Source organism: Grus americana, chromosome 2, assembly GCF_028858705.1.
Source record: "Grus americana isolate bGruAme1 chromosome 2, bGruAme1.mat, whole genome shotgun sequence".
NCBI lineage: Eukaryota > Metazoa > Chordata > Aves > Gruiformes > Gruidae > Grus > Grus americana.
The window spans coordinates 46621042-46635144 of record NC_072853.1 but is presented as its reverse complement, the minus strand read 5'-3'; the positions used below and the strand labels follow the sequence as shown (position 1 = coordinate 46635144).

The window sequence follows — 14103 nt, the reverse complement described above, 5'->3', positions numbered from 1 at the left end:
TTGAGGCACATTTAAAAAAAAAAAAAAAAAAAAAAAAAGAAGCTGAACTTCATTTCCTGAAAATTCCTTATATCCTATTTCTGGTCGGAGGACCGCAGCCCTCTTGCTGCTTGTATCAAGGGAGAAGTGACTGACATAGGGAGCTGGGGCAGTAAGTACCTCGTGGGCACTGGAAATTTGGCTGTGCTGAGGGGAGAGTGATGCTCTAAAAGGGGAAAGAGTTGTCCTTCTCCCCCACCCCCTGTGAGTAACCCATTCTTCCGTTATGGTTTTAATATGCATTTGTAATTACCTTTACTAAATAGCACACCATAAAGCTTTGGTTATATATTAAATGTAAACTGAAAGGAATGTAAACATATGTATTGTTAATTATAAATAGATAAGTAATGGCATAATAGATACAAAAAGTCTTATTCAGATGTATCAGTCATTTTACATTATCCACAGATTGTCGCATGGTAGAGTAGATTTTTGTCTGAATATGTGAATAACTTGACTTGCGTTTATCTTTTTACATATTTAATAAAAAAATATATGTTAAAATCTGTCTAGCTCTAGAGACTATTCAAAACATTCTAAAATAATACTTTTCTGGTTTAAATACATATTTTTTGTTTCGTTAGTGACTGCATATGGGAGCAGGAAGGAAAAGGCAGCTGCTTTAAAAAAAAAAGTTCACTTATTCTGTGTGAGTAGGTAGAATCTGTTTCCCCAAGAGCTCAGCAATTGTATTGCCTTCTACAAATCACAAAGAAAATGCACGTATGCATGTGCATGTAAGCAGAACATTCTTCTTTATGGTAAATGCTTTCTGATTTCAGCGTACTAAATCTCTTGTTGTATCTCAGTTTTGGTACAGCAAAAGCAAAACTTGCAGGAGCCAGGAGGTGAAGTGAGTGCTATAGCAAAGGCACTGAAGCTCCCAGTTGACTTTTCTTGCAATGTCCAAGCATTCAGGGACGACTCTTCAGTGCAGTACCTAAAAGCCACCTACATTTTAGATTAAAATACTAGGATTTTGGAAGAAACGGGGAAACTTGGTTGTAATTCTCCCAGCTCTGATCTTTTGCAGCATGAGCAATGTTACTGCAGTGGTTCCTGTTAAATCTCCAGGGCTCTAAGCCTTAGGTCAGGACCTCTTTCTGCCATGGGTTGAAGGTACCTGGTTGTGTGCCACCATGCAGGGGTCAGCCCAAGCCCCCCCTGCTGCCTCCGGGTATCCCCGGGGCTGAGGCTGAGCCCAGCCCCGCTTAGGGAAGCTTTCTGGTAGAGGAGGGAGGGTGAAGCCAGGACCAGAGGAGCCCATTTCTGACCCAGGTGATCAAATCTGGGAGAGCTGTGCTAGTTTAGGTGCTTTTCCTAAGACTAGTGAGGAGGCATGTCTTTGGGCTACTGCGAATGCTCAACAGCATAAAAAAGAAGTGATATATTTTCCAGTTCAAATAGTTGAAAACTTTCTGCCATAATGTTGTGACCAAACCCAATTGTTGTTACGCTGTTGGGTCATCTACATACCGTTATCTGACTTTGCAAAATAAATCTATGACCATACTGCCCTATGAACAAAGCATTTTTATTCCCGTTCATTGAACCAGTTAGCATCTAAGATGGCTAACAATTTGATATATACACTGTGCAATACATGATCTGTTTTTATACTTGTCTTTACAAAGATTGTAGTGACAAGTTGCTTTAAAAAGGAAAAAGAAAGTTATTTGCTATGTCTTCATACAGAATGTGAAAAAGCTGGCCAGAACTTAATTTCTTTTAAAAGTGATACTCCATTTTTCTTCAGAAAGGTACAAGTGCAGGCAGGTTGTGGCAGTTCAAATTTAATAATTCCATTTAATGAAATATTTCAAAATACTCCATTACAGTGCATCAAATTGTGCAGCTTCTGTGATCCTTAATTCCAACCGTTTCATAAATAAGTGCAAGAGAGAGGGAAAAGGAAAGCCTGTCCGCAGAGTTCCTCCAGTACAATCACATTCAATCCAGAGGTATTTTTGTTTATTTTATTCTAATTCTTTTCTCGTGGGGACTTCCTCCAGATACTTTTGATGGATGGGTTAAATACAAACTGTTGAAATAGGTCAGACTTTTGTGGCAGTGTATCTGGTATCAGATGTAGTATTTAACTTCATCACACTGAGACTGCTGGGTGCACGCCTGCCTCAAACTCGTCATTCCCCTTCAAACACAGTCAGGATTCATTTTTAGCATCCCTCATTAAATAAACAGCTATCAACCTTACTCTAAGAAAGAGAGTCCTCGGGCAGTTAGGGAGCACCTCGGTGGAGACCCCACGCTCCAGGGCATCGTGCAGGACAGGGGCATGGCCACCCCACCGGCAGGGAGGAAGGCTGGAAGATGCCTCTCCTTGCTCCAGCTGCAGCCCCGGAGCTGGACCGCAGTGGTGCCAGAGGGCACAGGAGCCTCCCTTCCCTGTGAGGCTCTTGGCAAAATCTCCGAACCAGCATTAACATGATGACCTGTGTCCTCTGCCTAACTCACACCTTAAGCTGCTTGAACTGTCACTGTAGTATGATGTTCATTTGGTGGGTGGGACCCTCCACACACTCATTTGGTAGGTGGAACATACATACTTTCACACCGTAAGAAACTTTACAAGTCGGTGTGGTATTTCTGCTTTGTCATAAGGGGAAGCTGATGTGCAGGCTTGTCCCCTGGTACCTACAGTAAGGGCTGCCAGGAGAAATCAGCCCTACTGACGTTTTGGTAGGTCAGCTACTGTTAACAGGCGTTACAATCTTAAATTGAAGCTGTTCATGAAGATATGACTAGTCAGTGCTCAGCTGAAAATATTAACAGGAGCTACTGATGTAAGGGTGTGTTAAGTGGGGAAAAAATGATCAGGCCAGCGATAAAGCCAGAGAAATGGTCTAAGAACTGAAAAAGAAACAAAAACTTAAGGCTCAGCAGCCCAATGACTACACTTCTGCCCTGCTTCTGGCAAGCAAGATAGTTAACTAGTTCATAAACATGCCAGTCAGTCACATCCCTCTGTGCAAGAAGCGCAATATAAAGCTCACCTTGGGGAGAGCGGACAGATTGTTTCATTAGTGCTTCAAGGCCACAAAGTCCCTCTGGCTAGGGCAGCGTATGAAAAGAGATGAAACTCAAATTCTTACTCCTTCCCCCAAGGCATGCAGAAAACCAACATGTATTATAGATGGAGTGGTTTACATCCGCATGCAAACATGTAATGTCTAAAAAAAAAAGCTTTTCTTGTCTCAATTCTTTTTTTTCTTGTCATTATCTAAAACCACAGGAATTTGTTTCAAGCACACAGGCAAATAATTATTTGCTTAGCATTTTGCACTTATAGATGAGGTTTGCCTAACTAGTTTTGCAGTGAAATATGACAATCTTCAAAGGTTTGCTGACCAAATTTCTTCTCAGCTGGTTACCTTTGTAGGGTATATTGCTTGTTGTGACTGAAGTAATCAACAACATGCTTGAAAATTTTCAGCCTAAAAATCAGTATAAAGGCTGCATTTCTGACAGACACAGGTCAGCTGAGACCCATCTTAATGATGGGGGAAAAAAAATCATACATTTCAAAACCACTTTACTGTGCCCATAGTTTTCTGAACTCATTCTCTTTTCTTCACACATTAATTTGAGGTGAGGAAAAGACTGACTGTGCGTAAGCCCTTCAGGAGGTTGTATGGAAGAACTGAGTTGTGAGAAAATAAATATGGAAAATGAAGCAGGTGTGGGAAGGACATAGAAGGAAGGTTTGCATTGCCGGGGTCCCACTGGTGACTAGGCTGGTGGTTATAAACCATCAAGGATCTCATGTAACCTGGTATGGATTTATCCAGGACTTTGGACACAGTGGCAAGGAGGAGGAAGACAAGCTTCAGAGAGGGTGGTAACACGGCGTTAGTGAAGAGAATAAATATTAGCAGCAGAACAACTTCTCTGCTGGACGGGAATCTTCCCCTGAGATGAAGCATCTTGCTGCATAGCTCATTGTCGCAGTGGTTCGGATATCTGGACTGTTCTATTCTTTGGTTATTTTAATCAGATTAATTCCAACTATTTATCACATCGGAAGAGTTGCAAATCTCCATGTCAAGTGTTACAGTCTGATCATAGTGCAGGTGTTCACTCTTGGACACGTTTCTTCAGGGAAAAGATGTAAATGTTCAAGTGTTCACTCAGCTGCCTCCCCTAAGGAGAAATCACGGAGATTAGCACACAGTTTTGTACACGTTTCACAATTCACCGTCTCTCTTCTCCCTGTTAGAGTGGGGAGGACCCAGCCACAGTCCTCAAGTACTTGGGGACCTACGAGTACATGGGGACCTACAAGTACTGAAGCAAGAGAGCTGTGGTCTTTCCATTCCTCTTGCAGCACACTGATGGGAAGTTAAGTCTCTACAGACCTGATTCACAGATGACATAAACTCTGATGGAGCTGGGCCCCCTCGGTCAATAGTGAATTTTGACCAGGTATTTCCATTCTGACCTCCCCCGACTGGCCCTTATCGGTGCTGGGGTAAAAATCTACTACAACACCAATGTCTGCTGGCAAAAAGTCTCTTTCAAAGGCAGGAAGAAACATCCTTACATCCCAACGGTGTACCTTAAATAAATGAATGCGGATCAACTCCCTGTGAAATGAGATCTTTGCCGTGCAAGGTGTTTCATCTGAAAGCAAACCCCCATCAAGGCACTTTCCTAAAGATTATTCGCCAATGCTCTTTAGCAAAGAGTGCATTAACTGAGGAAAATTAATTTAAGCAGTAATTTAGATGACAATAAATGACAAAAATGCACTGGCAAGACTGAATGAACTGGAAAACCATTTGTGTCTCCAGCTTGAGAGACGCTAATAGGGGGCCAAGACAAGATTAGAAATTGTGACAGCTATTTTGCGTGCAGATTCAAAGCAAAGTTAACCTTATTTTATGAATTCTATTCATTTTACTTTGCATTTTACCTTCTTATCTTTTTCAGTCAAGTAACCTCAGGAAGAAGAAAGGGAAAAGGGGTGGGAGAACTCATGCCACATGCATCAACTGCTACCTAAACACAGTCCATACATGTTCTGATTGTGATGGGTGTAAAGCCGATACCAGTCGGCTGCATTGGAACAATTCAAGTCACTGAAGTTGCTGCATGTGCCTGCAGTAAACTTTTTTTCGTTTAAAACTTTAGACTAAACAAAACAATACACAGGAAAGAAAAAAAAACCAAACAAACCAAAACCAGAACACTCAGACTCCTGGACACTGCCCCAACTAGACAGCGCAGAAACCGTTCCCAGAGCCCATCTTCCTCCCCACCCCAGTGCAGCTCTCCCGTGGCCACTTTGGAGGTGCCACTCACCACGCAGACCCCGTAGTGCACATGGGCGGCCGTGACCAGCGCGGTGAACACGGCCAGCACTGCTTCTTCCGTCCAGCCCAGCAGCCCGGAGATGGCTGCGTAGACCACCAGTGCCAGCGGGAAGAGGAACCAGTGGAAAAGCTCCGGCCGGGTGCTGCTCATCTGGCAGATGATCACCTTGCACTGTCGAAGCAAAAGGCACCAGGTGAGAAGTGCTGGGTCAGCCTGGAGGTCCAAGCAAAAGTACGTCTATTTTCTCTGTGCGTTGCTTTTGATGAGGGGAAAACAAGGCTAGAGTTCAAAATGGGGCTTGTTTCTGGTGAGAAGACTACTACAGATACACCTTTCCGCCTCATTGTCTGTGAGTCTTAAAGGACTTTATTACAAGTAATTTAAAATATACACTTCTTTTCTGGAGACAGTGTTTTGACACACTTTATAAGCCAAAGGACATCTTCACAGAAGGGGAGTTTGCCCAACACCTCATGCTTTCACACAGGCTCGCAAAGTTGTGATCCCAAATCAAATGTGCCACCACTTAATCACTGGGAGAGCGTACTGGTATTTAATCACATGGTGTGACAGAAATATATCCTGGCTCATTGTATAGAAGGGAGGGAAGGTAATATATGCCACTTTCAAATCCTGTTTTTCTTTCCTAGCACTCCTTCATGTACTAAAACACCATTTTCTTGGCTTGATCATGGCAGTGGACTCCCCAGAGATGTAGCAGGGGGCCCAGAGAAAGGGATCCTACTCAGGATGGCAGAAAAAAATGAATATATGATGCATGGTTTAACTGAAAGCAGTTAGCTTAGTTTTACTGAGTTCTTGAAACACAGTGAGATGAACTCACTTGAAGTTCTGATTTTTAAAACCAGTTAAGGACACCTAAGTGTTTTACCTGGTTTAGACTCCTTAAGAAATGTGTCTCATATACACCATGCCCTTTAAAAAAAAAAGGTAATATAGGCACATCTGAAATATTTTACTGATTTAAGTTTCACTCAAATTTTAAATGTGGTTAAAAATAGATTTTATGTGTCCTGAAAACAGTAGAAAAATGAAAAATTCATTCCCTGTGCAGTGCTTGAAATCCTATGACAGTGGCAGTACTGGCTTTACTATCTGTGCTGTGGAGGCTGAAGAATGCAAAAACTATGAAAAAATAATTAACTTTCAATAATGCAAGAAGTAAGCATTTGTATCTAATGTAAATATTTTTGCTTACAATGCATTATCACTATTGATTATGAATGTTTTAAATAACACTAGTTTTATGAGTCCTTTGGGACTCATTCCAGTATGTATCAGAAATTGCTAAAGCAATCTATATGCTATAATTTTTCCAGCTGAATAATTGCACCTGTCCGGAGGTTGGATTTCACATTGTTTTAAACCATTATTACACCAGGTTGAAGTACAGCGCTCGATTTTTCGTAAAGATTGCTTATTAATATTTGGAGCAATTCACCTTCAGTGTATCACAGGACTGCAAAATGGACTATGCTCTGCACTCCTCCCTCCATTCCTTATTCCCCCTGGTCCTGAAGCACTGACACACTATGAGTGAGGCAAAACCAGCATTAGGAGAGGAAAACGCTGCAGTCTGGAGAGAAAAGGTGAGGCAATGGGACTACACCCCGTGCTTTTCCATTTCCCTCGCCTATGCCTTGCAATGCTACCCTGGTCCTCCTGAATGTAAACCTCAACAGCTGTAGTTTGTACCCCTGGGTACGTCCTTAGCGTCTTCTCTCTTACCATCTGCCCTGGGAGGTTCCTCACGAAGCATCTCCAAAGTCTGAGCTGCCCCTGCTCGCCAACCAGCCACCACGTCGGCCACTGCACTCCTTGCTTCTCGGCAAGAAGGGTGGTCAACCCATAGGCAGTCCTGCTGCCGGCCGTGGGGACTGGGAAAAGAAGTCCTCCTCTCACGGGTAAGCAGCTTCCTTTTTTAGGCCTCAGAGGCCTTTTTTCCCTAGTTTAGCCAAAAATGCTGGAAATGGCCCATCTTTCTGCCCGCTCCCTGGAGGGTGAGTAGCTTCCCTACTCATCCTGACGTCACTCGGCCACGAGGCCGGGTCTGAGACCAGGCGTTTAGCCCAAGGGATCTGCTGGGCAGCTAAATGTGTTGTCAAAAGCAGGAGAAGTTCAAGACAGTGGCAGGTAGAGAAACACGGGCTGCAGTTTGTGGCCTACAGAACAGCTAATGGAAACCCTGTGTGTCAGACTATCATGGAGAAGACAAGCATTGCCATGACAAGCCTTACGCTGATGCTGGAGGAAACTTGTGTATAAAGGACCAGAGGAGATGAAAGGAAATACAGGCTTGTTTTTCACTTTTAAAATGTTATAAATCCTAACTAACAGCCATACATTTTTAATGCCTGCTTTTAAAATGTTAAAAATTTCAACTAATGTGCATACATTTTTAATTCATGTGGGCCTCTAACAATGCAGTAGAAAAAACAAGTCCTGAAGAAAATGCATTGCACTCGATGTCTAATAAACTGCAGTCTAGAAAGAAACTTCTGGTTTGCCATACTATTTTTCTTCTGCAAGCATCCTACCATAATTGCTTTCGGTTGGTTAAGATGTATGTGCAGCACCCGGCGTCTGCCAAACTCTGAAAGCACTTTCCCTACTGGTATGAAATAATTGTATTTCTCATTTAGGAATCTACACTGTTCTCTTAAGAAAAAGGGGTAGATTAGATAATGAAAAATGCATACAAAAAAAAATCGAATGTCTGAAAATAACCTAACTTTTGTGAGATCAAGTCCTTACAATGGAACTGCGATTTGTGACTCTCAGAAACGTACATTTATAGGATCCATCTAACAAGCATCACAATTATGACTTCTTTTCCTTTCCTGAATACAAATTTCCAGCAGGGTTATGCTTTCTCTTTTAAAATCCTGCAAAGATCTCTCTCATAATGCAAAGCGCTTCGAGACTTTCACTTTTTAAATCGGATATAGCATTGCTCAGTGACATGATCTTAGATGGTGTTGGAGACTATCTTCCTAAAACGACGCTAGTCACTATCCTTCAGGGTACTGCAGCATTAACTGGAGGAACACCTTTCTACTTGGCTGCAGCTCCCTTGCCTTTCTCCTGGCACAAAGAGAGGCGAAGGCCCTTCTCCAGAGAAGCAAGCCCTGGGCTAACTGCAGTGTTCAGCATTACTGTCTGACGGCCCTTGTTATTACTTCACCAAGGTTTATGTTGCCTCACAGGCATTAGAAGGGGGAAATTGGTCACGACGACGTGGTATAGAAGAAACTAACCTGTAGGCAGAGAGCCATTGCAAGGTCCCTGCATGTCTTCACATCTTTCCCTAAAAAATTCTGTCAGGGGTCCGGCCTTATTCCGAACAGTGAAGGGAAAATGTGGGATCAGCTGAACTGCGGGATACAGGAATGCACGCACCACAGTAATGGGCACAACAGCAGGGAAAGGTTACAACCACTCTACTCTTGCTGGTAAACTGGTGCTTGTGTTGAGCGTTCTATTACTTTAGACTAGTCCTCAGTTCTGCCTGTGTGTTGGGGAATATCTGTTCTATTTCTGGAAGTAAGACCTCCCCAGGGCTGTTCACAAAACCCTGAAAAAAAAAGAACGCTCATAAAAACATTATGCTGTGGTAGAGTAGCTATTGCGGTACCATAAGTGTCCCTAGTACTGACAAGTGCTGTGGTGTATTTTTACACGAGAGAAAGTAACACAGAGGTAGACCAGCAGTGTGATTTTGCTGAGTTTTTACTACAGTTTCTGTTCCCTTCTGTTTGTTCACATAGAAATATAAAGCTCTCACTAAATAATACCACCACCACAAACATACTTACAATAACGTTTGAGAAAGTAACCCCAACCATCCATAAAAACAATCTTGGTTGCTTTGCTAATATGTTGCCTGGAGATAAAACCACCCAGACTGTAAGAAGAATGAACAGCAACAGAGGTGACACAAGAGGTAGGAGTCCTTCATACAAAGAATCATTCTTCAGTGTTTTCTTTAAATGTGCTCTGTAAATAAATACAATGATTTCACGGAGTGAGAAAATCTATCCGTTCTGTTTCTGCACAGCGACTTCAAACTCTAGCCTAAACTCCGCCCAAGAGTTCACTGTGCAACACAACTACCTGTGCAAATGTGCCAGATACCCAGACATTTTAATGAGAAATTGTAGGATACCCAAGTAACATTTATTTCTGGGATAAAATTACACTGGTTTGTTCACATAGCTTCTGGTCAGCTTCACCCGCTCATCGTTGCCTGGCAATGGAGCACTAAGCTTACACACAGTGAGCTGCAGTACTCTGTTGTAGTTGTCATCCAAATGCACAGCATGCAGGCTCGCTGTGAATACAAAATATGTATTTTTTAGAAGGTAAAACTTCTGACAGGAGACATGAAGTGACTTCAGCCAATGCGCCCCATATTTTCAGTGGCAACAGAGTCAAGCAGATGGCCGGCAGGCATTGCTGTTGTTTAGGTCTAGAGGTGATGCTGCTAGAAAATCCTGTACCGTTGCCAAAGTACAGCCTAAAGATGAAGCTTTTTTTTTGCTAGAGTAGAGGAAAATTACTGATGTATTGTGTTTGCTTGATATTTTAAACTTTTAAAAGTAGTACTATTAAAGGTAGTAAATGACTGTATTTTCTGTTAGCTAGGAAAAAGGTAACTAACTGTAAGATCAATAGCTTTGGCATCTATCTTGCATCTTTCATCAGGCAGAACTCATTGAGAGGTTATAAAAGAAGTAGGAGGTTTAATTTACTAAAGTTCACTACCATTAAACCATTTCTTTATACCAATAGTTCAGGAGAGCAATTCTATGTTTGAAGTGTACTGGGAAATGTCCTGTTTAAAAATCTCCGAACATTTGTATTTATAGAAACAGTTAGACAAAAATCCAATAAGTATCTTTCTCATTCCAAAAAAGAATATTCTTCTAATAATACAGCAACTGAGAACAGGCAGCAGGATGAAGAAAGAGAGGAGGCGACTGTAAAACTCAAATCCCTCATCACCAAATAGCTTGTGTGTGCATCCTTCAAGCAACCCTGACTGGATGTGTAAAATTACTGTGCTCTTCCGTTCAGAGGAATGATAAACCCACCGGAAGGCCTGAGAGAAACTATGATGTCGAATGATGACTTGAAAAGGAAAAACACTAAACAAAAGCCCTGGCATGAGAGGAAAGGCAGCAAAAACTGCCTTTGCATCAGGGCAAATGGTGCTACGGCCAGGGACTGACATGCCCAAGGTGCTGACCTCCTTCTCCCAGTCTTCCCCGAACGGAAGTCCCTTGCACCACTGGTCCCCAGCCCCCTCCCTGTGCTGCTCCCAGCACCCTGCCCCAAAGCCCAGCCTTTCTGCAGGTCCTCAGCCTTTCCTGCCCCACATCTCCTGACTCTCCACTCTTCCTGCCCCAAACTCGGGGCTAGTCGTGCTTTTATTAACTACACTGAGTACTACGACATGAAGAGGGCTGTGTAGGAGCAATGTGTTATTGTCTTATAGTCTCTCCAAAATTTAAATGTTAATATTAATTTCCACTAATTCCTGAAGACAGGCAGTGACAGTCCCTCCTCCAGGACACTTAGGATCGAGAGACCTGATGTGACAGATGAGTGAAATGAGCTAGCAAATACTGGAGGAAGGCAGGCAGCATTAATAAAAATAGGCCATTGGACTACAAACTAACCGTCTATAAAATTCCTAGGTGCAGCAAGCCAACTCTTAGATGTAATCACAGCTTGCCACCTGCCTAGCCTGTATCTGATGGCAATTATCTGCAGACTTCACACAGAGAAGTTTTACAGAAGGATCTGGAAGACAATGAAGTACTTCATGGAGTGCAGGATGATCAGCTACAGCATTTTACCTAGCACCGGTAGAAGTTACAAATCACATTTGAGTGCAAATAAAATGCAGTGTTTGTAACTACAGAGCTTTTGCTGGTTTACTATGCAAGAGCAGTGTGAGACTGCCTGGAGAACGGCAAGTGAAAGGAAGAGGAGAGGAGTTACAAACATGGAAAAGAAACCAGTCAGATTCTCAAAATTGATCAGAAAAACCTTTTACTACACTATCACGACAGTATCTGGCTGAAAGAAGCTAGGCTACTTCAAGCGTTACATTTATTTCTTAAGTGAAAAAAACATTAAATGTACAGAATTAAATGGGAAAGGATAGAACTTATTTAATGTTAATTAACTTACCTGTGAATGTTGTATAGTGTTTGTGGAAATGAAAGAAATAAACTGAAGCCTGGAAGAGAAAAAGATTCATATGTAATGATTTACAGTCCAGCTACACTGATGAGCTCAGAGCTTTCTCATAACAGACCTAGTGTGCTATTTTAAAAATTACTCGGTATTTCTGTACTCATGACAGGATATGAACTGAGTTTGGAGGCTTTAGGCAATAATAAAACCTCCCTTATTTTTCCAAAACTTAGCTGCTAGAAATAGGTGCTGATACAGATTTTCTTGTGTTAATGAGTGAGAAGGCCAGGAAGATTTTTAAAAAGGATGATGTAGTTAGCAGGTAGGATCAGTTATTTGCCATACAGGTTTCTCTACTGGACCCAAAAAAGATCATGACCCCATTTTTGCATGAGCTGCTTTCTGTTTATGTAGAAAAAAACCCCCAAGTCTGACGCCAAAAGCTTTGCAATGGAATATATAAAGACAATTAACCTCAAACAGTGCTGCCCACATTACTGGGGAAATAACAGGTTTATAGTTCAATATACTAAGGTCCAGCTAATGATCTGCTTTGCTGATAGAATGGCTGGAATTAATTAATTTTCATGCTATGGACATCATTTGAATGAGTGAGATTTTTACTTCTTTTTTTTTTTTAATACAGCTGTGACCTTTCTGACGCTCAGCTTTAACCCACAAAGGACAAGGAATTCGCCTTTGCTAACGCTGTGTCTCTCTGCATTGCTGCTGCTATTACAACACAGCTGCCAGCAGCCCCAGAGCTGCCTGAAGACCCGATTGTACCCCGTCTAACACCCACATCCAAAATACAATGGTCCACCCAGGGGTCAAAGAAGATCTCCAGCAAGAAATGGAAGTTCAAGGTTTAAACAAAACAGCAACAGCCTAACTGGTGAAAATATATATAATCCTTTTTTAATCTGTGACACTCATTTTCTATGTGTTTCCCTGCAGAGTTTGGTTTGGGTTTGGGTTTTTTCCCTGCTCTGTTTGCTGCTTGGAGATTGCTCTGGGTAACCTATTTCTTTGGGTTGTTTACAGCATGTAAATTCATATATAATTCCTATTTTGTTATGGGCAAGAACAGCAGTCTGATGGTGTAAACCTTCTGGTTTTACCTTCAAAAAGAACCTCATTTAAGAAGCACAGTGCACTGTTTGTACAGAAAAGTAGCAAACTTTTATCTCATTATTAGAAATAAGGAAAACTAAGAATGAAAAGAGGAAGGAACTGATTTCAGATTACTTTGTACTGGGGCTAATGTGGCATAGCAAACTCTCAAGAAATGTCAGTGTTTATGGTTCAGTCCTCATCAAAGACATACCCAAGTGTTTAGCACACTCTGGCCAGAGTGACAACTCAAGAGAAGGAAAACTAAAAAAAGCAGGAATAGTGGAGATCAGGATTGTTGGAAAACAGAAGCAGTAAAACAGGATGCAATAGATAATCTATTTCTCCAGTCTTTCTGGTTATCTTCTAAAGAGGAGGAAACAAAGAATTGGAAGAAAAGAATATCCAGCTTGTAAATAATTTCAGGTTTACTTCTTGGTTTTGCTTTTTAAAACAAGTAAGATAAAGAGTTCTGCTTCTTTACCATGGCAGGAACTCTGTATCAAACAGCTGAAGGATATGCAATTGAAGTAATATCCCAAATATTCTGTAAATATATTTCTAAAATTTGCAAGCTTAGTGCCTTCAGAATGATCCGTGTTTAATGTGCACTCCAGTTAGCTATGTTTTCTATTAGGCAGGGAGGGCTAGTTCAATAAAATCTTGAGTTACGTACAGCAGTTCCAACATCTGTATCACATTAGAGCAGACATGAGACAAAACATTGACTCTTGAGGTTAAATCTAAATTTCCTGCTGCAATCCTGAAGTTTGATTTGTTAGGAGAAAAGCAACCGGGAGGAACAGAAATAGAGACTAGAACTAGAAATAGAATTCAAAGAGCAATGGTTGCCAACAATTTGTTATTTTTATGAAGTGCCATTTCAGTTAGAAATAACACACTGACCACAAACAGTCCCCCAGCTAGCTAAAAGCCACTTTCCGAACGGGGCAGTTACACCAGTTACTCCTCTGTATTTGTACACAGCTTCCCTTTTAGCAGAGTGAGAGCTGAGGATGCGGTAGGGAAGACAAAGGGTGTTCCCCTGTTCCTTATGGGATTTTCAAAATTCCATCATTTCCTACAACATGTTGCTTTCCCCATTTTTTTTTTTTTTTTTTTTTTTAGCTAAGGAGGCCTGGCTTGGGGGCTGCTTTTGGTACTCATTAAATCTGCTTTTTAATTGGCATTAAGGATCCCTTTGTGCCCAGGAGCCAAACTGCTGCTTCCGCATTGCTGCCATTCCCTGCTGGGCTGGGGAACAAAAGGTGCAGCCTGGAAAGCAAACCCACTGCTGTCTCTCTGGCACTCAGCCACCCAGGCACTGCCCAAGTGATGATGATGGAGCTTTTTTTTTTTTTTTTAAAATGTCCTAAAAGCACATATTTT

General features: G+C 41.8%; 1 protein-coding gene across 1 annotated transcript in view; it reads right to left on the bottom strand.

Moving 5' to 3' along the window:
- Nucleotides 1-362: 362 nt before the first annotated feature.
- Nucleotides 363-14103, bottom strand: part of LOC129202447 (ethanolaminephosphotransferase 1-like) — a 69943-nt gene continuing 56202 nt past the window's right edge. The window contains exons 8-11 of the mRNA XM_054815156.1: nt 11596-11644; nt 9213-9393; nt 5365-5547; nt 363-4203 (exon numbers count right to left, since the gene is read on the bottom strand). Of these exons, the coding sequence (XP_054671131.1) occupies nt 4138-4203; nt 5365-5547; nt 9213-9393; nt 11596-11644 (479 nt within the window). The 3' untranslated portion in view covers nt 363-4137. The remainder of the gene's footprint in view (nt 4204-5364; nt 5548-9212; nt 9394-11595; nt 11645-14103) is intronic.